This window comes from Podarcis gaigeae (genome assembly GCF_964106915.1).
Source record: "Podarcis gaigeae genome assembly, chromosome: 9".
NCBI lineage: Eukaryota > Metazoa > Chordata > Lepidosauria > Squamata > Lacertidae > Podarcis > Podarcis gaigeae.
In genome coordinates, this window is record NC_139685.1 from 13222188 (window position 1) to 13246887 (window position 24700).

The 24700-nt window shown below is 45.1% G+C and overlaps 1 protein-coding gene across 1 annotated transcript; it reads left to right on the forward strand.

The window, feature by feature from the left end:
• The first annotated feature begins 3157 nt into the window (after positions 1–3157).
• On the forward strand, positions 3158–9721 carry SMIM20 (small integral membrane protein 20). The gene is made up of 3 exons (XM_083755116.1): positions 3158–3334; positions 8099–8155; positions 9151–9721. Exons 1-3 carry the CDS (start codon positions 3226–3228, stop codon positions 9186–9188), a joined length of 204 nt encoding a protein of 67 aa, XP_083611242.1. The 5' UTR covers positions 3158–3225; the 3' UTR covers positions 9189–9721.
• The last annotated feature ends 14979 nt before the right edge of the window (positions 9722–24700 follow it).

Here is a 24700-nt window from a genome sequence, read left to right on the forward strand (position 1 = left end):
AGCTGTACGCCGGCTCCCTTGGCCAATAAAGTGAGATGAGCGCCGCAACCCCAGAGTCGGTCACGATTGGACCTAATAGTCCCTTTACCTTTACCTAGACACAATGCAAGAGATTTGTAAAGAGGAGGAAAGAAAATTTGCAGCAGAACTACAGGGAGGTGTTTGTAACCTTTCCCAGCAATGTTTTTCCTGTTTAAATCATCACACACAGAGATAGAAACCATATGAGCAACTACTGTATATGTTTTCCCCTGCAAGGCAAATAGCATTTAATTAAGGGAAACACTGCAGAGGGGTTAAAGCCCCCCATGGGCTCCTTAGTGAACCCTCTGTTGTGGTTTTTTTCTTTTTAATTAGAAGCAGGAGATCTTGTTCACATCAAGCACTACAACAAGTCTGATTTAGCTGCAAGTGTGTAAAGAATAATGTGTCATATTTGGTAGTATTTTCTGGATTTTCCTCTGTTTAGATTTGTCATCAAAATGAAGACGAGAGTCAAGCTAAAGTAGAAAATGCTTTTTTTAAAAAAAAGAATCGCTCCCTTTCATGTGATGGGAAGTAGTAAAAGAGAAAAGATTTTCCCCTTGAAACGATTTTATCCAGCCTCAGCTGACTTTATGAGAGGGTTGAACCGGTTGAGCAGGAAACGAAACCATATTCCACCGCAGGAGCGATCTTCTCATATTCTTGGCCCCATGCCCTTCAAGCAGCCCCCCCCCCATGCTGCAAAAACAACCAATGTTGCAATTGTACACCCTAAAATGTGCATTACCATTATCCCCGCCCCCCCCACAATTAATATAGTAAAATTGAAAATGGGGGAGATAGCATAGAACAGTGACTTGTCAAAGTGTGTTCTGACATACGCTGGGGTTCTGAAATATACTGAGAGTCAAGAGTGGATTGAATGCTCTTTATTCAGCTCATAGTGGTGATGACGCAAAAATGGTCACAGTTCCCAATGTGGCTGCACCATAGATTTGGATAACAACATTGTATCGGCAATATTTTACAGGTGAAGGAGAGGGTTGAGGCAGAAAGATGCACAGCACTAGGACTTGCTATTGCTAAACAGTTTGGGCATCCAAGGTTTTCCTGAGGTTTTCTCCCTTCCGTCATTACTGAACACAGCCACCAGCACACATATGGCAGGAGAAAATAGATAGGCAAGCTGTCTTTCAGTGAACCCTGCCTGTCATTATTTGTCTTCTTCATTGGGGAATCATCACAACCTATACGCTTCTGAGGAAGGTGTTATGTACTGAGTTGAATAGGATCCAAAATGCAGCAGTCTGATTGGTCCACAGGAGCCACCCATTCCAGCTCCAGGTAGAAGTAAATCCGCAACCTGATTGGCCTACAGGAGAATCTCGGAATTAGCCAATCACGTGGGGCCCATTGTATAAATAATGTATATAAAGCAGACATTCTGGGGGAACTTCCATTCCTCCTCAACACTATGAGCTGAATAAAGAGGATGAAATCCACTCTTGACTCCAAGTATATTTCAGTTAGATATCCCGTAGACTGTCCCTGGGACAGGTGAGGCTGCTGATCCCTTATTTTCAAATCTGAAAGTTGACAGCTATGCCCCAGAGTAAACATGCTGGTCCTTACCTCCCCCTTTTCTTGGCTCAGGGAGTGCTCCCCACAAGAAAGCAAAAAAACCACATGCTTGCTGTTTCAGAAATGGTTTTCCGTTGAGGACAGTGCCATTAGTTTTAGCAAGTTAGTGAAGGGCTTCTCCTGCAAGGATTTATTTATCAAAGTGCTGGGAAAATTGAGTGATCATTCTGGTTTGTTTGGACAGAATAGCCTGCAGGATCAGGCCAGAGGCCATTCAACGCAAACCAGCCGCTTCCCCTCCCAGGGGAGCAGCAAGCATTTATTTGCTCAGGGCGGAGAGCTGTCCCAACCTGTTGCCGTCGCTTTCTACGAAAGGCTGAAAGAGAGAGGAGAGTCAGCACAAGGGACACTTATGCACCGATTGTGGGGAGCCTGGTTGGATGCACCCTTCAGAAATGTGCGCCCAGGGCAAATTTTGTTGTTGTTTAGTCGTGTCCGACTCTTTGTGACCCCATGGACCAGAGCACGCCAGGCACTCCTGTCTTCCACTGCCTCCCGCAGTTTGGTCAAACTCATGCTGGTAGCTTCGAGAACACTGTCCAACCATCTCGTCCTCTGTCGCCCCCTTCTCCTTGTGCCCTCCATCTTTCCCAACATCAGGGTCTTTTCCAGGGAGTCTTCTCTTCTCATGAGGTGGCCAAAGTATTGGAGCCTTAGCTTCAGGATCTGTCCTTCCAGTGAGCACTCAGGGCTGATTTCCTTCAGAATGGAGAGGTTTGATCTTGCAGTCCATGGGACTCTCAAGAGTCTCCTCCAGCACCATAATTCCAAAGCATCGATTATTCGGCGATCAGCCTTCTTTATGGTCCAGCTCTCACTTCCATACATCACTACTGAGAAAACCATAGCTTTAACTATATGGACCTTTGTCGGCTAGGTGATGTCTCTGCTTTTTAAGATGCTGTCTAGGTTTGTCATTGCTTTTCTCCCAAGAAGCAGGCGTCTTTTAATTTTGTGACTGCTGTCACCATCTGCAGTGATCATGGAGCCCAAGAAAGTAAAATCTCTCACTGCCTCCATTTCTTCCCCTTCTATTTGCCAGGAGGTGATGGGACCAGTGGCCGTGATCTTCGTTTTTTTGATGTTGAGCTTCAGACCATATTTTGCGCTCTCCTCTTTCACCCTCATTAAAAGGTTCTTTAATTCCTCCTCACTTTCTGCCAACAAGGTTGTGTCATCTGCATATCTGAGGTTGTTGATATTTCTTCCGGCAATCTTAATTCCTGTTTGGGATCCATCCAGGGCAAATTTACTAATATGCATTTGGGAACATGCCACGATTTTTTTTATTTCCTCCTCTGGAAATCTCCCAAGAGTCGCATCCCCAAAAAAGAAGAGAATTTCCAAGGTCCCCTGGTGGGATCAGTATCGTTGCACGAGAGACCTGCAAGCTAAGGCAATTTTAGGCGGCAAGTCTGCACGTCGTTTCGCGGACTTGGGTTGTTTCCGTCCTCCGCCGCCAGGGGGCAGTCAAGGGAACTCGTTGCTCCTCTGTTCCGAGTGAGTCCGCTCTTCGCTCTTCGTCGCCCGGAAGCGGAAGGAGTTTCCTCCGAGGGCGGGAGGGGAGAGAGGCCGTGCTGGGCTCCGCGACGTCTCCTCATGGCTCGCGTGCCGCGCACGCTGCTGATCTTCGGCGGCTTCGTGGCAGTGCTGGGGGCGGCCTTCTACCCCATCTACTTTCGGCCCCTGACGCACCTCGAGGAGTACAGTAAGTCGAGAGGGGAGCGCGTTCTGCGCACGCGCGGCCTTCTGCCGCTTGACCGCAGCCCTGCCCCTGTTCGAATCTCGGAGGAAGGAAGGAACGGCAAGCGGCCGTTGGCTGCGCGCGCAGCTTTTCCTCAGCGCGGCCTTTTTCGGCCTACCCCTCCCGCTCTCCGCTTTACCTGACGCGGGAGCGGAGCTGCACGTGTGAACCCGACATCGAGGGTCTTGTCGCGGACCCGGGTGCAAGGGAGAGTTAGATGACGAGCCGTTTTGGGCGATATGAAGGGAACTTCGGAACTCCCTGCGTCTACGATTTAGTCAAACACAGCTCTCTGACCTTGTTGTTACCTTTTTGTTTCAGTCAATGGAAAACATTATTTCTATTATTTCAATGGAAACACACCCACACCCAGGATAGAACATTCCACACATGGATTTGTGATTTTTTTGGGTGGGGTATTTGGCTACCCTGAGTTACAGTGTAAATTGGCTTCTTTGGGGGAGGCAAGTGAGATGGTCCCCAAAACAGCCTATAAGGCTTTTTCTTCCTTAAAAAAAAAAAGCCTTATGCTTCTGAACACAGTGAATGGACATCTCTACTACGTACTATGATTGCTTGATTTAAAAAACACAAACACAAAAAAACCACTATCCTTAGATGAATTGCCGTAATTTTCGCCCTATAGGACGCACTTTTCCCCCTCCAAAAATGAAGGGGAAATGTGTGTGCGTCCTATGGGGCGAATACAGGCTTTCGCTGAAGCCTGGAGAGCGATAGGGGTCGGTGCGCACAGACCCCTCTCGCTCTCCAGGCTTCAGGGAGCCCGAGGGTTGCGCAGAGCTGCCTGCACTCCCGGGCTCAGTGCAGCTCCGCGCAACCCTCCGGAGCCCGGTGCGAAGCCACACCAGGCTCCTGAAGGTTACGCAAGCTCCCAGAGCGATGCCGAAGCTGCGCTGTGGGACCCGTTCTGGGGGCTGGGGTCGGGGCAGTGGCGTAGCGTGGGTTGTCAGCACCCGGGGCAAGGCAAGTAATTTGCGCCCCCTAAGCCGTGGATTTGTGCCCCCTAAGCCGTGGATTTGCGCCCCCTAAGACGTGGATTTGCGCCCCCTAAGACGTGGATTTGCGCCCCCTAAGACGTGGATTTGCGCCCCCTAAGACGTGGATTTGCGCCCCCTAAGACGTGGATTTGCGCCCCTTAAGATGTGGATTTGCGCCCCCTAAGACGTGGATTTGCGCCCCCTAAGACGTGGATTTGCGCCCCCTAAGACGTAGATTTGCGCTCCCTAAGACGTGGATTTGCACCCCCTAAGACGTGGATTTGCGCCCCCTAACCCTAACCCCCAGATGTTGCGCCCAGTGCGGCCGGCCCCCCCTGCACCCCCCACGCTACGCCACTGGGTCGGGGGAAGCTCGGGCTTCCCCCGCCCCAGCCCTGCGCCTGGGGGGGGGGGAATGAACCCCCCCCCCAAATCTAGGTGCGTCCTATGGGCCGGTGCGTCCTATAGGGCGGAAAATACGTTATGTCATAAATCTCCTTCTGAGTAAATTCTATAATGAAAAGAGCATCACCCTGTATAGGACGCTGATGGTTCAAGTGTCATGTTCACCATCACCTAAGATACAACTTCAAACCTCAATTTAGTGGACCAAAGAAGCTTTTCCTTTGAGGAAAAAGGAAAGCTCTCTCCGAGGTGCTAATACCCTAAGGCAGTGTTTCCCAACCTTTTTTGGGCAAAGGCACACTTGTTTCATGAAAAAAATCTCGAGGCACACCACCATTAGAAAATGTTTAAAAAATTAACTCTGTGCCTATATTGACTATATATAAAGTAACTCTCTTTAATAGGCATCAAATAAACACAAAGAAAGTACCGGTATTTTATAATTACTTTATTATGAAATAGTAAGTACCGTATTTTTAGGACGCTCCGTCCCATAGGACGCACCTACTTTTTTTGGGGGGGGGGAAATAAAGGAAAATTTTTTTTCCTTTATTTCCCCCCCCCCCCAAAACCAGGTCGGGGAACAGTGGGATGGCGGTGCTGCGCCTCCCCGCTGTCCCCCGAGCTTGTGGGGCTGGCCCATGTCTGCCTGGCGCGAGGGGCGCTCTGCTTCAGGGCGGCCCGCGCATCGGGCGGCAGGCTACAGTCCGCAGCATGGGGAACCCTCTGTTTCAGGGCGCCCCACGCGCCCCCACGGGTGCGCAAGGCTTGCCAACACGAGCGCGGAGCACGGGGCGTCCTCCGAAGGGCGCCCCGTGCTCTGCGCCGCCCGCAAGCCTTGCGCTCCTGGGGGGAGATCCCCCGGGTGCGCAAGGCTGGCCAACACCAGCGCGGAGCACGGGGCGTCCTCCGAAGGAACGCCGCCATCCCGCTGTCCCCCGACTTGGTTAGAAGGCTGGCGGGGGGGGGGAGAAGCCTGCTTTTCCCCGTCGCCAGCCCCGCAAACTCGGGCGACAGCGGGAGAGGCGTAGCGCGCCCTTCCCGCTGTCCCCCGACTTGGCTAGAAGGCTGGCGGGGGGAGAAGCCTGCTCCTCCCCGTCGCCAGCCCCGCAAACTCGGGAGACAGCGGGAGAGGCGTAGCGCGCCCACCCGCTGTCTCCCGACATGGTTTGGAGGCTGGCGGAGGGCTTCCTCCTCCCCCAGCCCCGCAAGCTCCCAGAGCTCTGGGTCCCGTTCTGGGGGAGGGGGAAGCTCGGGCTTCCCCCGCCCCAGCCCCGCGTCTCCAGCCGGGAGACGGTCGCGCTTTAGCCCCGTGCGTGCTCTCCCAGCTGGAGAGGTGACGCGCGCCTATGGAGGCTCCTGCCATAAGCGCGTGTCACCTCTCCAGCGGGGAGAGGGTCGCGGGGGGCTGCTTTAGCACGCACGGGGCTAAAGCAGCCCCCCGCGACCCTCTCCCCGCTGGAGAGGTGACACGCGCTTATGGCAGGAGCCTCCATAGGCGCGCGTCACCTCTCCAGCTGGGAGAGCAGGCACGGGGCTAAAGCAGCCCGACTCGCCCGCCTCCCTCCCACGGCACACCCGGCAACTTCTCGCGGCACACCAGTGTGCCGCGGAACACCGGTTGGGAAACACTGCCCTAAGGCACATTCACATATGAAACTCGGCACTTTAACTGTGCAGCTATGAACCGAATATGCTTTGTGTGTTCTCTAATTCTAATCCATGATGATTAAAATGTGTAGTTCAGCTCTGGAAGTAATTTTATTAAAAATAAAATGGGCAAATTGCACAGGCAGTGCTTTCTATTATAAAATCAGCAGAGGGAGCTTTGACTAATGTAGCCTCAGTATACTTACACTGTAGAAATGAATGGTACATATAATACGTCCTGACTCTCTCTTCCTTGCTCCCTAAAGAAAGAAGGCATGCATTGGAAAGATGGTGAGAAGGAATAATAAGTGCAGTAATACGAGGTTGTATTTCCAACAGTGGTTCAGAACCTTTAGCATTGTATCTGACACAAGAATGTTACACTTCCTACTGTGAATATTCCTTTCTGTTACAAACAGAGTCAGATGATTAATTGTTGAAGATATGCAAAGCAGTAATAGTACACAGTTCAGGCTCTTTGGCCAATTTCCCCCTTTTACTTTGTTATCTGATTTAAAAATATTTTCCCAGCATTTTCATTTACTATGGTGCTAATGTTTCCTGCCCACCTTGGTAAAAATCCAGTATTTGTTGGTGCTTAAACCAGTAATTCTCAAGCTTTGTGCTGCAATAAATACCTTAAGTCAGGGGTCAGCAACCTTTTTCAGCCGTGGGCCGTTCCACCGTCCCTCAGACCCTGTGGTAGGCTGGACTATATTTGGGGGGGGGGGGAATGAACAAATTCCTATGCCCCACAAATAACCCACAGATGCATTTTACATAAAAGGACACATTCTACTCTATGTAAAAACACACTGATTCCCGGACCGTTCGCATGCCGGATTGAGAAGGCGATTGGGCCGCATCCGGCCCCCGGGCCTTAGGTTGCCTACCCCAGCCTTAAGTAATGAAAGATACATGTGGGACCAAAATACTTACTTATACAGTGGTGCCTCGCAAGACGAAAAGAATCCGTTCTGTGAGTCTCTTCGTCTAGCGTTTTTTTCGTTTTGCGAAGCATTCCATTGACGGCTTAGCGGATTAGCGCTATTAGCGTCTTAGCGGATAAGCAGCTTAGCGGCTTAGAAAAAGGGGGGGGAGAAAAAAAACCCGCAGGAACTCGCAAGACATTTTCGTCTTGCGAAGCAAGCCCATAGGAGATTTGTTTTGCAAAGCACCTCCAAAACGGAAAACTCTTTCGTCTAGCGAGTTTTCCGTCTTGCGAGGCATTCGTCTTGCGGGGCACCACTGTAATAGGAGGCTGCATCCTTTAACAACTTACTGCTCTGCCCTTATCTCTCTCTCACCAGCTTCATTGGTTTAAAGTTATTCTACTGTGTCTGGCTGTGCGATAGGATCATTCCGTTACCCTGAACATGGAGCAGAATTATATGCCTACAGAGGAGGCACATCTAAAACTTGTGGGGAGTCTAGAGACAATAGACCAGGCTCCCCGCCGTAGATAGTTGCCCTTCATCTTGTGCAGGATGAGGAGGAAGGGGATGGAAGAGCCGGGTGAGGGGCAGTTTTGAGTCAGAAAAGTGCCTCATATATTCTTTTAGAGATCGCGATTAGGGTAGATGGGTGTTTTGAGCAGGCTGATGTCCACCATTTTCTTCCCACACTAAGGGATAAATGTACTTTCTTACTTACTGTAATGTTTTGTGTTTACCAGAAAAGGAGCAAGCAATAAATCGAGCTGGTGTTATACAAGAAGATGTTCAGCCTACAGGTATAGCTCTAAACGCTTAGTTGAGCTGTGTTTATGTAAATTATGTATATCTGAATACTGTATTCCAATTCCAAAGAAGTTGAGATGCAAAGGAGCTAATTTAGGAATTCATCCAAATGACCTTTAGTACGTTTCTAAAACGATTACTTAGACAAGTACAAGGTGAGCCTGTTTCATACAAAAAAAGATGCAACTGGATATGAATGCTTCAGGACAAAGTATCCATGTTGTGATTCAAATAGAAGGGCATCTGTATGTGTTTTTCACTCTGTTCTACCTTTCAGCTACATGCAGAGGTTATTGTACAAAAATTGGACCCTAGCTTTTAAGTATTTCGGTGAGAAGCAGAATTATGGATACACACAGATTCCCTTCATACAAGGTCCAGAACATTTTATTCTGTACTAATATAGTCATATGCCTGTGCAAGAAATTCTGTAAGAAATTACCTTTGATCTCAGAAGAACTGTTGAAAATACTGTTCTATCTTTCTTTCATATAATTCTGGTAATAGTCACTTTATCTATTTGAATGAGTAATATTCCAACTGGTGTTCTCAATTGCAACAACTCAGTCAAAAATATCCCTTTCTCAAGCAAGATGATCAAAATGTTCAGATTATTCAGAGGAGGCAAATTATTGTGACTCATTTCAGTCTGCATTCATGCCTGGTTTTGGCACAGAAAAAGTTTTGTTTGCCCAGATGGATGACTTGCATTAGGAGAAACATGGGGTGTGTAACCCTGTTGATTCTCCTTGAGCTCTCAGTGACTTGATAACATCTGTATGCTGTCCTATGCATGTAGGACCAAGAAGATCACATTCCATATTTCAGAATCTCTTCAGACATGGTCCTTGTCCAGTTGTTCAAAATATGTAATGTACTCACATGTATAACTTCATTCAGAAAAGCTAGGTTGTAGAGAATACATACATTTATTGACATTACAACAGCCTTCTAAAATGCTTTTTTATCTCTCCTGTTTTATCCAAAGGATTAAAAGTATGGTCTGATCCATTTGGAAGAAAGTAAGGACTTCTTTGGGTAGGATCTCACCAATGAATGTATTTTCCCTTATTCCATCAGTGATGCTTCTGGTTCTTTGAGTCAACCAAGATCATGCAGAAAAAGAACTCCACACGTGGAATTGTTTTATAATATCACTTTACATAAAGAGCAGTAGCAGCTGTTGGCTCTCAAGAGATAAAGCCCACTGTTTCCCCAGTGATGTAGTAGGAATCGCTGCACTGAATGTTTTCTATTAACCAAATGGAATAATTGCCTTTTTCTTCATTGGAGGAATGAAGGAGAATTGCTTTGGTGAATGTAGTGTAAACATTACCAGAGTAGATTATGGAACTAATGAGGTGTGTGAGAGTTTTAAATTATGTACATTGATTGTAACATTTTTGTAGAACTAAACTGTACTGCAGTTCAATTTTCATGGATTTTGTTGTTAAGAGAAAAACTCAGTTTCAGATAACTTATTAATGTGTAAACTCGCTGTTCAAAAGTAAAGATTTGGATGTGTTGACTTATTTCTGTATATAAATCTTTTGAATGACTACACAGCTTTTTGTCTTTTCCTGGAACTTCTGTAAGTAGTTCTTTTCATAGAAAGCCTGGCAATGCTTTTAATTTTTTCTACTAACCTGTTTTCAGTTTGAAACTGCAGGAATGGGTAACTACTGTCTTCTCAAAGGTCACTATAGTGTCCAGACAGTGGTCCATATGTCATAAATATGTGTGCTTCATAAGCTGACATCCAGATGGGTCAGTTGGCACCTTGTAATAATATGGCCTTGTCCCTATAAACTGACAAATGAGTAACCAGTTACATACAAAATTCAAATGAGATGCAATATTGTTGGCAACTTGAGTCTAGAGAGAATGGAGTGCACCTCCAAGAGCTAAGTCAAACTGCTGTGTTAGCAGCATTGAAGTGACCTCCCTAGGTCACAAATTTGAGTAGTGTGCATGGAGGTCCTGAGCTGCCCTGACAACAAGACGTCCCTCTCAGCCTCGCTGGTGTGGTCCAAAGGAAAGCTGAGCAATATGCTTGGCACAGCTTGGCTGCAGGAGTTGCCAGAAGGTGCACTCCAACCATCTTGGGGTCTCCACTCTGGATTTGTGCAGAGTTTACTCCTGAGCCTTCTCTTGAAGATATCCCACAAGCAGCAAACGTTTAAGACCAGAATTTTCCTTCTCCTAGATGAGCGACTTTCCCGGTTTGACAAGCTCCATCTGCCCCTTCCTTCCCTCTACAGCACGTTCAGAAACCACCTTATTGACCATTGGACCCACTATTGGTCTTTTCTGCTCAATCTGCTGGAGCCTGTCTTCGCATGCAGGGGGAGTCCCTAACACACTGAGGGTTTGAGACCTATCGGCTACCCTCACCTGCTTTAGCCACCCAGTCGAAGCTATTTCCAAGGGTGTGGCCACTGTCTCATGCTGACAGCGTCTAGGAGCCACAGGTTGAGAGTCAAGTTCAGGACGGGGACCAAAAGTGGACAAACTACCCTGGAAGGAGCATGATGTGTCCCCGACCCAGAGGTACTACACCCCCCCCACACACACCCTGGTGCAGTATTAAAAGTGTGAGAGCTATATTTGTTACTGCTTGACAACATTTCCCAAACCTTTACTAAATATTTAGTTGGGCTATTATGGACAAATTGCTTTGGAGGCTAGGTACATTTTACTAGTAGACAATTCCTAGATGATAATAGGAGGCTGCCTTATACAGTCTTTTCTCCCCTACCTAGGGATGCTGGCAATTGAACCTTGGACCTGTGCCTGTGTTCTAGGAATTCTGAGGTCTAAATATAGAATAAATGTTGATAATTGCACAAGGTAAACACACATACAGTGGTACCTCGCAAGACGAACGCCTCGTAAGACGAAAAACTCGCAAAACAAAAGAGTTTTTCGTTTTTTGAGTTGCTTCGCAAGACGGATTTCCCTATGGGCTTGCTTCGCAAGATGAAAACGTCTTGCAAGTTTGTTTCCTTTGTCTTGCGAGTTTGTTTCCTTTTTCTTAAAACCGTGCATTCACTTCGAGGAGCAACTCATAGCACGCGGTGTGGTAGCCTTTTTTGAGGTTTTTGAAGACTTTGGTGATTTTTGAAGCTTTTCCAAAGTCCGTGCTTCGCAAGACGAAAAAACTTAATTTCGTCTTGCGAGGCACCACTGTACACAAGTATATAAACCACATGTCTAAAATAGTACAGGAGAGCAATCCCAAAGCCATCTTTGCTCTTCTAAAAACTCTCAATATTTCCTCTGCCTCCTTAATCTCCCTTACCTGAGAACAGGTAGGCAGATAGCAGTCAGGAACTTCCTGAAGGGATTCCTCTCCTAAATCTATGAACCTTCATTGTCATTGTTTGCCCAGATGCTCTGCATTGAGGGATGTCTGACAGGCATCCTGATTGTCTTATCAAACGTTAATATTCTGTGTAAACTGTTTGGAACTATGTAAAACTTGCTAAGTCCTCAGGAGTATCACACCTCAGCCTGCCTGAGCCACAGCAACCCCACCTTACATGTGTAATTTCTGACTGTAGAGGGGATGTCCTCCACACCAGAATGCAAACCCTTAAAAGAGATGTTTCTTTTTGGTTCTGGATCTCTCTTGCCTCCTTGATAGGAGTGGAGGGAACTCTGTTGCAACACAAAAATAAAGATCTGCCTTGCTTTCACTGCATCCTGCCTCCATCCATTCATGGACTTAGTCCCTTGGGGAGCTGGGCAGCAAAAGCCAACCACTCCTCTTTTTTCTATATTACAAGGAAAGCAGATGCTTTGTTACTGACCTAGGACACCTCCAGATTCCTGCCATTAAGGATGTAAATCCTTTCAAGTAAAATTAAAATCCAGTAATGAAAACACATAGGCAGTACTGGAACATAACTTGTCTGAACACGCCAGGTGGAACAGCTCCTAGGGTCATCTTTCTCCCTTTCAAATGTACATTGTCCAGTTAACTGTCTTTTAACCATTGTGCTGCTGGGAAAGACCTCTTTCCATTTATACGTTTGTGCTTATGGTGTGAAACTTTCTGCAGCTGATTACCAGTGCCTGTCAATGACTTCGATACGGGATCTCTAGAAAACAACCACCGATAAAGTGCGTATGTTGCCAGCTAATACCAACTCTTCATAAAGGTTTTATGAAAAAGCAAGTAATACTTGGAATGAAAGTGAAAGCAAATGTCATTCTAAATACATTTGTCACCCCTTTGATCCTAACAGAAGAAAATTCAGAGGTGTCAGACGCAAAAGCTGATGGAAAAGGTTCTCTTGTTCATAATGCTTCTAACTGGTGTTATAGATATTTGAAGGCGTATTTGGCCCATTCTCAGCGTGTTCATTATTCAACTGGAGCAACAACAACAGGTTTTTGTTATGCGAGTGAGTCATCCACAGAAGAGTGCTTCTATGCTATGAAGCAAGGATGCAGTGATGTGCTTTTGTAACCTTCCACAAGTAAATTTCCAGAAAAAGACATTTCTTTAGCCATGAGCGCAAAACTTTGCATAAGAATACATGTAACAACTGCTGGTGTTCAGGCTCTGAGTCTGATAGCAATGCATCAGAGGGGTAAGATAAGCATGTTTGGCCCAAGATGTGTTCAGGTTAACAGGCTGAAAGCTGAAAATATATCTCTTGCTTAGCTTGTATTTGTTTTTGTCCCAGAACCACTTGTGGGAGCTTTCTTGCATTGTGCTTTAGCAATGATTAACTGCCATTTTCCCCAGAACTGTGTACAGTCAGTCTGACATCAATTATACAGCTTCATCGGCAAACGTAAACCAAAAGCAGCTGTATTTGGCCTCAGCTGAGTTCAATAACATGTTTTGCTAAAGCAAGGTCACACTTTATTTGAGAAATTGGTGTTTCCAAGCTTTTTAGGAGCTACTGCGGACTTTGGTGCCGTTGATGCAATGGGTTCGGCTAGCAGGAAGAAAGGGAGCTGTATCATCAAATCAAATCTTTATGGTTGAAGTTAATGATCAGCATTAAAGAAGCGTGATAAGAGGCACATAAAACACATCCAAGTGTGAAGAACAATAAAAAAGGATAAAGTAAAGAGAAGTAGCATAGAGTTAAATAAATAGGGCATCAACCTTTTAAAAGATCTAATCATTTTAAAAGATCTAATCATGCAGAAGGTCTGAGGTCAGTTCCTGGAGAATTTGGCTTGGTGTAGCACAGAAATTAAGGGACGCGGGTGGCGCTGTGGGTTAAACTACAGAGCCTAGGACTTGCCGAGCAGAAGGTCGGCGGTTCGAATCCCCGCGACAGGGTGAGCTCCTGTTTCTTGGTCCCTGCTCCTGCCAACCTAGCAGTTAAAAAAAAGTCAAAGTGCAAGTAGATAAATAGGTAACGCTCCGGCGGGAAGGTAAACGGCATTTCCGTGCGCTGCTCTGGTTCGCCAGAAGCGGCTTAGTCATGCTGGCCACATGACCCGGAAGCTGTACGCCGGCTCCCTCGGCCAATAAAGTGAGATGAGCGCCGCAACCCCAGAGTTGGTCACGACTGGACCTAATGGTCAGGGGTCCCTTTACCTTAGCACACTGAGAGTGATAGATGCATCTTGTTTGGAAAGGAGTAGAAGGCCATAGAATGCTGCTGATCATCCTGGCAGATTTAATAAGAGCTGCTTGATAAAGATTTCAGGCAACTCTTGATATAAAGAGCAGTGCAGGAGGATATGGGTCACTGAACTCTCCAGAATTGCAGGGGCACCTGTGTTCACAATAGGGCTTTAAAAAACTTATCTTCCCTCTGGAATAGGACAGAAGTTGTACCATGACGGCCATTGGTAGAAGATCTGAGCTCCAAATTCAGACGTTTGACGTTTGGTCTGCCAAGCCTTCCTTTGCCTTGCCACAGCTGTATAGAGTTCAAAATACCTTGGCTTGGCTGTGGGTGAGAGTACTGTAGTCTCTGATACGGTATAGCCAAATGGTTCTTCGTGTATTCAAGATTGAATTCAAATATCGCCTGACAAACTGAATTTAAGCCCAAGAGCCACTCACCACATTACATCAAAGATTTTCCCTACAGCCAATCACAAATTTTCTAACACACCTTTGCACGCCAAAAGCATGCAGCAAACATGCCCCAAGACACTGCCCACGTTTGTGTTCTATGAGCATTTTCAGAAAGCTGGATACCTGTCCAATATTGTGAAAAGTCAATATTTCTGGCCATCTGAAATGGAAATGTAGGACTCTATTTTTGCTGTAAAGTTGCCCAAAGATATTTGAATTAAAAAGTTCTTATTAAATGTTGTTCTTTCTTTGTCCACTAGATAGAGCCCTCAAACCCCTTCTCATTATTTAGGACTCGAGCAGAGTGAGTTTCTTAGAGTTTCTATGTACAAATCTGTGGATTTGGGGCAGGCAAATGACAAACTGAAGAGCTTGACAAAGAATGAAGAAAGTATGTGTAGAGAGATACCCAAAGTACAGACATTTCACAAAAGTAAGAGTAGCACCCATGCGTTCCTACGAAGCTTCCAACTGAATGCATTCAGGCACAACCCTTCAGTACAAAAACCACAGATTAAGATCGGCGGTGGGGGTGGGGATGATTACATCATAACTGCATAATAAAACCTTTGTCAAATACCTCTCTTGTAATGTGGCATCGTGAATAACTAACTGAGAAGCTAGTCAAGACACTTTAAAAGATGAATGTACTTTTGAGTTTCCTAGAATCGATGATCAAATTTCCCCTGACGATTATCAAATGACAAATATCGCGTGTTAATTTCTACAGTTATTGTGTGCAAGATGTAGGTTTGCTGTAAAATTTCTGCCAACGGCATAGCTGTCAACCTTCCCATTTTTTGCGGGAAATTCCCTTATTCCAGCGCCGTTTCCTGCTGCTTCCTGCTGCTATCCTGGATTGTTAGATATCCCATAGACTGTCCCCGGGACAGGTGGGGCTGCTGATCCTTTATTTTCAAATCTGAAAGTTGACAGCTATGGCCAACGGATCAGCTATAGTGACTTAGGTAAAGGTAAAGGGACCCCTGACCATTAGGTCCAGTCGTGCCCGATTCTGGGGTTGCGGCGCTCATCTCGCTTTATTAGCCAAGGGAGCCGGCGTACAGCTTCTGGGTCATGTGGCCAGCATGACTAAGCCGCTTCTGGCGAACCAGAGCAGTGCACGGAAACGCTGTTTACCTTACTGCCAGAGCGGTACCTATTTATCTACTTGCACTTTGACGTGCTTTCAAACTGCTAGGTTGGCAGGAGCAGGGATCGAGCAACGGGAGCTCACCCCGTCGCGGGGATTCGAACCGCCAACCTTCTGATCGGCAAGCCCTAGGCTCTGTGGTTTAACCCACAGCGCCACCTGCATCCTTATAGTGACTTAGACCATTTGCTAGTACTGATGCTACTAGGTAACAGCCCAAACTTAAAACATGCTAGCTTGGAATCAAGTGATCTGAAGTTCGGCATAAGTGCATCGTTCCCTCCTTCAAGACTTGTCTGGGTTTCCTCCTTCTGTCTATGCAGAACTAAAACTCTCTGCCCACTTGCAAATGCATAGGTGTGCGCTTTTAACTTCCTGCCTACATTTTCTCCCCACCCACTGCAAACAACAAATGCAATTCTAGGAGGACAATTGGTTTCAAACTGTTCACCGCACCAAGGTGACATCTTTCCTGCCTTATGTGTCACTATTCAGCCTGGCCACGCAAACAAGTCACTGCCCTTTATCTTCCCGGACTCTCTCAAAATGATACTACTATGTTGTGTCTGTGTGGGAAACAATTGCACAAAGAAGATGTGTCCTTGCGTATGAGTTGACATGTGTAATAAAATGAGTCAGATTTTTATTTTTTTGAGGCCAATGGCCATTGCAACAGAAATCACAAAATGCAAACACGGTAGTTTAAGACAGAGTAAGTTAAAGACCTATCAATTATCCAAACTGTAAATTATCAGAATTCAAAGTTCTCTAAATTATTTAGATTAAAACAATTCCATTGGCAGTTGACATTGTTTTGGATTTTTAAAAATCAACTTTCCTGTTGCTAATGCATAGAAAGCTATCCTGTAGGTAACAAACTTGTCTTCATCAAACCGCAACTGTCTAATTTTGAAATCGTCTGATCTAGAAAATTCTGAAATGAAAAGAGGAAGTTGTCCCTAGGTGAACTATGGTAAGGGCAACGTAGGATATGGTGCACAATATCTCTCACCTGATCTACATACACAAAGGCAAAATTTACTAGCCAAACACTTTGTGGGCATCGCTTGAAATCTAAGCTGGGAAAATGCATGCCTTAATGTAGGGGGGAAGTTAATTTCTCCAAATAAACAGCTCTTTTGTGGTTCAATTTAATTTTAATGCAGGTAGCGACTGTTTTAGGCATATCCAATACCTGTGCAACTGCACACACACGCATCACAGCAAACCCGGAAATATATTCTGCTGTGCAGGAGTCTATAAACACCAGGTAGCAGTTAAGAATTCACCGTACAACGGTATACATGGCTACACTGAAGTGGCTACTCTTTGTGTTTAGTGGGACTTACTCCCAGTTAAGTGGATACAGGACTGCAGCCAAGGCTTAGGTTTACTGTTAGCACTGGGGAAAACAGGTTTCTTGTGCCTTTGACTAGCAGGTGTGTGAGAGGCAGAAATCCAACAGGTCGCTACCTTGCTAGCATGGAAAATAAAAAAGGCTGATTGCCGAAGAATTGATGCTTTTGAATTATGGTGCTGGAGGAGACTCTTGAGAGTCCCATGGACTGCAAGAAGATCAAACCTCTCCATTCTGAAGGAAATCAGCCCTGGGTGCTCACTGGAAGGACAGATCATGAAGCTGAGGCTCCAATACTTTGGCCATCTCATGAGAAGAGAAGACTCCCTGGAAAAGACCCTGATGTTGGGAAAGATGGAGGGCACCAGGAGAGGGGGACGACAGAGGATGAGATGGTTGAACAGTGTTCTTGAAGCTACAAACATGAGTCTAAACAAACTGTGGGAGGCAGCGGAGGACAGGAGTGCCTGACGTGCTCTGGTCCATGGGGTCACGAAGAGTTGGACACGACTAAATGACTAAACAGCAACAGCAATTATGGGGGGGAAAGCAATTATGGGGGAAAGCTTCATGTCTTCACAGACATTTTGTTATGTGTGCGACCACTGATTTATTTTTGGGTCCTCCACCTGCAAAAGAGGGCACAGATGGACAAACGGCACAAATTATGTGCAAATCTGTGTCCTTTGCAAGTCAGAGGGGCCAATCCACAGGCATTGTAGCCTTCTCTGCAGTGGCTCCCCGTCTGTGGAATGCTCTTCCCAGGGAAGTTCGCCTGGCGCCTTCATTATGCACCTTTAGGCACCAGGCAAAAACATTCCTTTTTAACCACGCCTTTAGTTGATATTATTGACATCCAACACCCTTTTAGAATGTGGCTCTTGGGGGGGGGGCTATTGGGTTGCTCTTTTTATTTTTATTAGGTATTTTGTGGTTTTATATTTTCTATGTAAATTGATAGCCATAGCCTTTTATACACTAACCTTTTCTGCTCTTCCACATCCATTTAATGCTCCTAACCCTTATTTTAGCTTCTTTGAGATTTTTATAGTCTTTTATATATACCTTCTGTTTTAATAATTTTAGCTTTCCAAAACCTTTTACAGATTTTTAATGATTGTAGCCCACCCTACTTGTGCTGGTCTATGTCCATAATAATGATTTGATTGATTGATTGATTGATTGATTTTATTTTGTGAACCTCCCTGAGATCCCAGGGTATAGGGTGGTATATAAAGTCAATAAAATCATCATCACCAACAACAACATCATCATAGTGATGATGGTGATGATGATGCAGGGCCCAGAAAATCCTGTTGCCCAGGTGGACAAAACTGGGATAGAGCCATACCTTTCAAATCACGGGTGATGGATATCCACTCAAAGGGAGCACAAGACCATAAGGCAAGTTGGCAGGGCAACTAAAAAGATCGCTGGTTGGGGAAGCACCAGAAGAGTGGACAGTCTTAGGTGACTCACCACCCTTTCTCCTGACTGGTCTATCCAACCCACACGTCCCTCTGTCTGTCATTACTGACTTCACTGCCCAGGCACATATTTGTAATGCCACGGGTTGATCAAGTGCAATCGAAGAGTCAACATAAAATAGAGCAGACCAGACAAATGCATAATCCTTTTTTTTTTTTTTTTTGCTTTGTAGAGTGGTACCTCAGGTTACAGATGCTTCAGGTTACGGACGCTTTAGGTTACAGTCCGCTAACCCAGAAATAGTACCTCGGGTTAGGAACTTTGCTTCAGGATGAGAACAGAAATTCTGCGGCGGCAGCGGGAGACCCAACTAGCTAAAGTGGTACCTCAAGACAGTTTCAGGTTAAGAACAGACCTCCAGAACCAATTAAGTTCTTAACCCGAGGTACCACTGTATATTATTCCCATGCTTTCTTTCCCTGTGGATAATTTTGTGTTTTGGAGTAGGAGTGGGGGGGATTCACTAAAATATCTTTTCACAAATACAGCAAATGAAAACATATAAAAACAGTTGCCTCTTACTACAAAGTGAAGAGATAGGGATTGACATGGGCTTATCGGTGAAATGCCCCAAAACTTAGGTGCTAAAGCAGGCATCCCCAACCTGCGGCCCTCCAGATGTTTTGGCCTACAACTCCCATGATCTCTAGCTAACAGGACCAGTGGTCAGGAATGATGGGAATTGTAGTCCAAAACATCTGAAGGGCCGAAGGTTGGGGATGCCTGTTATGTACTGAAGTTCTCACCCTGGGCCAGCAGGGGAATACTGTAGATAGTTCAGGTCCACATATGCAAATAAGGGATCGAAAGTGACGTTCAGTGATTGGATAGTTACAGAAAGTTGTTACAGTTACGTTGTACTGGAGCTCTATATAAGTAGGCTGGCTGAACCCTTCAGTTCAGTTCTGGCCTGTGAATAAACAAGAGCTGTTTGAAGAATCGCAGTGTCATCTGATACGTTCACCCACAACTTAACACTGCCTGTGCTAAAGCATCTAAAAAAAACAGTAAAGTGCTAAGGCAGTAAAATGTTAAACTAATAAAAATGCTAAAATGGCTGAGTGCAGATTGCAACCCAGTACAGACTTGTGGGCATACGATGATAGCGCAAAGTGTAGCAGCACCTTATGACAATAAACGCAAGAACCTTTCTGCCACTTCTTCTTTCTCACGCAGAAAGCAAAACCGCACCCAGCCAAAAAAAACAAAAACAAAAAAAGCAAACATAAAAGTTTCCCGTTCTTGTTTTCAAATCACACAGGGTGCTGCCTTAAGGCTGCCCTTGCTGGAATTCCTCGCCAGGGCCTCTAAATAATTTCCCAGCACCAAAAGTTAGAAAGCTAAGGCAGGTGAGTTTGTATAATGCATTCTTCTTGTTGTTTAGTCGTTTAGTCGTGTCCGACTCTTTGTGACCCCATGGACCAGAGCATGCAAGGCACTCCTGCCTTCCACTGCCTCCCGCAGTTTGGTCAAACTCATATTAGTCGCTTCAAAACACTGTCCAACCATCTCGTCCTCTGTCATCCCCTTCTCCTTGTGCCCTCCATCTTTCCCAACATCAGGGTCTTTTCCAGAGAGTCTTCTCATGAGGTGGCCAAAGTATTGGAGCCTCAGCTTCAGGATCTGTCCTTCCAGTGAGCACTCAGGGCTGATTTCCTTAAGAATAGGTTTGATCTTCTTGCAGTCAATGGGACTCTCAAGAGTCTCCTCCAGCACCATAATTCAAAAGCATCAATTCTTTAGCGATCAGCCTTCTTTATGGTCCAGCTCTCACTTCCATACATCACTACTGGGAAAACCATAGCTTTAACTATACAGACCTTTGTTGGCAAGGTGACGTGTCTGCTTTTTAAGATGCTGTCTAGGTTTGTCATTGCTTTTCTCCCAAGAAGCAGCCGTCTTTTAATTTCGTGACTGCTGTCACCATCTGCAGTGATCATGGAGCCCAAGAAAGTAAAATCTCTCACTGCCTCCATTTCTTCCCCTTCTATTTGCCAGGAGGTGATGGTATAATACACAGAAGTGCATAAATGGGGTGGTAGTAGGAGTTCACTTAAGAATAATGTGAGCATGTTTTCTGTCTTTAAAAATTCAGATTGGTGTGGAATGGTACAGATTGGATTTATGGAAGACCAAATGCGAAACTGATAGGGTCTGCTCTCTATCCTTCCTATAAATCAAGAATAAGATTATTCCTTATACATGGCAATGACTGTGAGAGATGGCTGGGATCGTTGGCAATTAGGATCCAGTTTGGTTTTTTCCCCTTTTTAATCATAATACCACTAAACTAACAAAAAGAGAGCAGCGGCCAAACTGGAGTGCTGGATCTGTTTCCGTGTGCAATCTTGTTTTATTTGCTTTCCAGTGATTCAGAGAGGAGTACCGTGGTCCTTTCCAAGTCAACTGGCACATTCTGTATATTTTGGGCCTCTGGCTTAGCCAAATACAGAAAGACTTGGCTGCTCAGTTGTATTTTCCTATCCGGGGCTTTTGCAAACTTTCAAAAGGAACCGAAGGAATGTCTTTTCCGAGCCCATTTATTTTTCTAAGTAACTTCTCTCCATTCTTGTAAAACTGCACAGGAATTTGAAAAACCCTTCATTGCACAATCATGAAAAATTGCTGCCTTAATCATTCTACTATATTTAAGTTCTCCTTCTTGGTGTCTTGTAAAATGTAGCCATGTTTCTTTTCCTAACCTATTCTGCCACAAATGTAGGGCACTTTCTTTATGTCTTGGGTAGACTCTAGTTTGTGTCTACTGTAGTAAGATTGATTCTTACTTACAGAGTATACACATGGGCAATAGATCTAGCTAACATGAGTTTTCATTAGCCCCTCTAAAATCAAAGGAGCATATGAGTCATCACTAACTGAAATTCCTAGGGCTTTCTGTTCGACTTAAGTTGCAATCCTATACATGCTTATTTTGGGGTTGTTGCTTAGTCGTTTAGTCGTGTCCGACTCTTTGTGACCCCATGGACCAGAGCACGCCAGGCACTCTTGTCTTCCACTGCCTCCCGCAGTTTGATCAAACTCATGCTGGTAGCTTCGAGAACACTGTCCAACCATCTCGTCCTCTGTCGTCCCCTTCTCCTTGTGCCCTCCATCTTTCCCAACATCAGGGTCTTTTCCAGGGAGGCTTCCCTTCTCATTAGGTGACTGAAGTATTGGAGGCTCAGCTTCAGGATCCGTCCTTCCAGTGAGCATTCAGGGCTGATTTCCTTCAGAATGGAGAGGTTTGATCTTCGTGCAGTCCATGGGACTCTCAAGAGTCTCCTCCAGCACCATAATTCAAAAGCATCAATTCTTCAGCGATCAGCCTTCTAAGGGATTTTTTTTCAAAAAAATCTTTTTCCGCAGGTCAAGTTGTGGAGGGCTGATTTCTTGTCCTGTGATAAAAAGTCTTCTGTTTCGACCGCCATACCTTTCAGGGGAGCATTTGCAACCGTCAGGCACCATTTTAGAGTGAATTGGATGAATTGAGATTTTTGCAGAAATTGTGACCCCGGGGCTTAGGGATTTTTTCAAAAAAATATTTTCCCGCAGGTCAAGTTATGAGGCCTGATTTCTTGTCCTATAATAAAAAGCATTTTGTTTCGACCGCCAAACCTTTCAGCGGAGCATTTTCAACCGTCAGGCACCATTTTTGAGTGAATTGGATAAATTGAGATTTTTGCAGAAATTGTGACCCCGGGTCTTAGGGATTTTTTCAAAAAAATATTTTCCCGCAGGTCAAGTTATGAGGCCTGATTTCTTGTCCTATAATAAAAAGCATTCTGTTTCGACCGCCAAACCTTTCAGCGGAGCATTTTCAACCGTCAGGCACCATTTTAGAGTGAATTGGAGAAATTGAGATTTTTGCAGAAATTGTGACACCGGGGGTTAGGGATTTTTTCAAAATAATATTTTGCCGCAGGTCAAGTTATGAGGCCTGATTTCTTGTCCTGTGATAAAAAGCCTTCTGTAACGACCGCCAAACCTTTCAGGGGAGCATTTGCAACCGTCCGGCACCATTTTTGAGTGAATTGGAGAAATTGAGATTTTTGCAGACATTGTGACCCCGGGGCTTAGGGATTTTTTCAAAGAAATCTTTTTTCACAGGTCAAGTTGTGGAGGGCTGATTTCTTGTCCTATAATAAAAAGCATTCTGTAACGACCGCCAAACCTTTCAGGGGAGCATTTGCAACAGTCAGGAACCATTTTAGAGTGAGTTGGAGAAATTGAGATTTTTGCAGAAATTGTGACACCGGGGGTTAGGGATTTTTTCAAAATAATATTTTCCCGCAGGTCAAGTTATGAGGCCTGATTTCTTGTCCTGTGATAAAAAGCCTTCTGTAACGACCGCCAAACCTTTCAGGGGAGCATTTGCAACCGTCCGGCACCATTTTTGAGTGAATTGGAGAAATTGAGATTTTTGCAGACATTGTGACCCCGGGGCTTAGGGATTTTTTCAAAGAAATCTTTTTTCACAGGTCAAGTTGTGGAGGGCTGATTTCTTGTCCTATAATAAAAAGCATTCTGTAACGACCGCCAAACCTTTCAGGGGAGCATTTGCAACCGTCAGGCACCATTTTTTAGTTAATTGGAGAAATTGAGATTTTTGCAGAAATTGTGACCCCGGGTCTTAGGGATTTTTTCAAAAAAATCTTTTTCCGCAGGTCAAGTTGTGGAGGGCTAATTGCTTGTCCTGTGATAAAAAGCCTTATGTTTCGAGCGCTAAACCTTTCAGGGGAGCATTTGCAACCGTCTGGCGCCATTTTAGAGTGAATTGGAGAATTTGAGATTTTTGCAGAAATTGTGACCCCGGGGCTTAGGGATTTTTTCAAAAATATCTTTTTCTGCAGGTCAAGTTGTGGAGGGCTGATTTCTTGTCCTATGATAAAAAGCCTTCTGTTTTGACCGCCAAACCTTTCAGGGGAGCATTTGCAACCGATTGGCACTATTTAAGAGTGAATTGAAGAAATTGAGATTTTTGCAGAAATTGTGACCCCGGGCTTAGGGATTTTTTCAAAAAAATCTTTTTCCGCAGGTCAAGTTGTGGAGGGCTGATTTCTTGTCCTGCGATAAAAAGCCTTCTGTTTCGACCGCTAAACCTTTCAGGGGAGCATTTGCAACCGTCATGCACCATTTTAGAGTGAATTGGAGAATTTGAGATTTTTGCAGAAATTGTGACCCCGGGTCTTAGGGATTTTTTCAAAAAAATCTTTTTCTGCAGGTCAAGTTGTGGAGGGCTGATTTCTTGTCCTGTGATAAAAAGCCTTCTGTTTCGACTGCCAAAAATTTAAGGGGATCATTTGCAACCGTCTGGCACCATTTCAGAGTGAATTGGAAAAATTGAGATTTTTGCAGAAATTGTGACCCCGGGGCTTAGGGATTTTTTCAAAAAAATCTTTTTCTGCATGTCAAGTTGTGGAGGGCTGATTTCTTTTCCTGTGATAAAAAGCCTTCTGTAACGACCGCCAAACCTTTCAGGGGAGAATTTGCAACCGTCAGGCACCATTTTAGAGTGAATTGGAGAAATTGAGATTTTTGCAGAAATTGTGACCCCGGGGCTTAGGGATTTTTTCAAAAAAATCTTTTTCTGCATGTCAAGTTGTGGAGGGCTGATTTCTTTTCCTGTGATAAAAAGCCTTCTGTAACGACCGCCAAACCTTTCAGGGGAGAATTTGCAACCGTCAGGCACCATTTTAGAGTGAATTGGAGAAATTGAGATTTTTGCAGAAATTGTGACCCCGGGGCTTAGGGATTTTTTCAAAAAAATCTTTTTCCACAGGTCAAGTTGTGGAGGGCTGATTTCTTGTCCTGTGATAAAAAGCCTTCTGTTTTGACCTCCAAACCTTTCAGGGGAGCATTTGCAACCGTCCGGCACCATTTTTTAGTTAATTGGAGAAATTGAGATTTTTGCAGAAATTGTGACCCAGGGGCTTAGGGATTTTTTCAAAAAAATCTTTTTCCGCAGGTCAAGTTGTGGAGGGCTAATTTCTTGTCCTGTGATAAAAAGCCTTCTGTTTCGACTGCTAAAGCTTTCAGGGGAGCATTTGCAACCGTCTGGCACCATTTTAGTGTGAATTGGAGAATTTGAGATTTTTGCAGAAATTGTGACCCCGGGTCTTAGGGATTTTTTCAAAAAAATCTTTTTCCGCAGGTCAAGTTGTGGAGGGCTAATTGCTTGTCCTGTGATAAAAAGCCTTCTGTTTCGAGCGCTAAACCTTTGAGGGGAGCATTTGCAACCGTCTGGCGCCATTTTAGAGTGAATTGGAGAATTTGAGATTTTTGCAGAAATTGTGACCCCGGGGCTTAGGGATTTTTTCAAAAAAATCTTTTTCCGCAGGTCAAGTTGTGGAGGGCTAATTTCTTGTCCTGTGATAAAAAGCCGTCTGTTACGACCGCTAAACCTTTCAGGGCAGCATTTGCAACCGTCTGGCACCATTTTAGAGTGAATTGGAGAAATTGAGATTTTTGCAGAAATTGTGACCCCG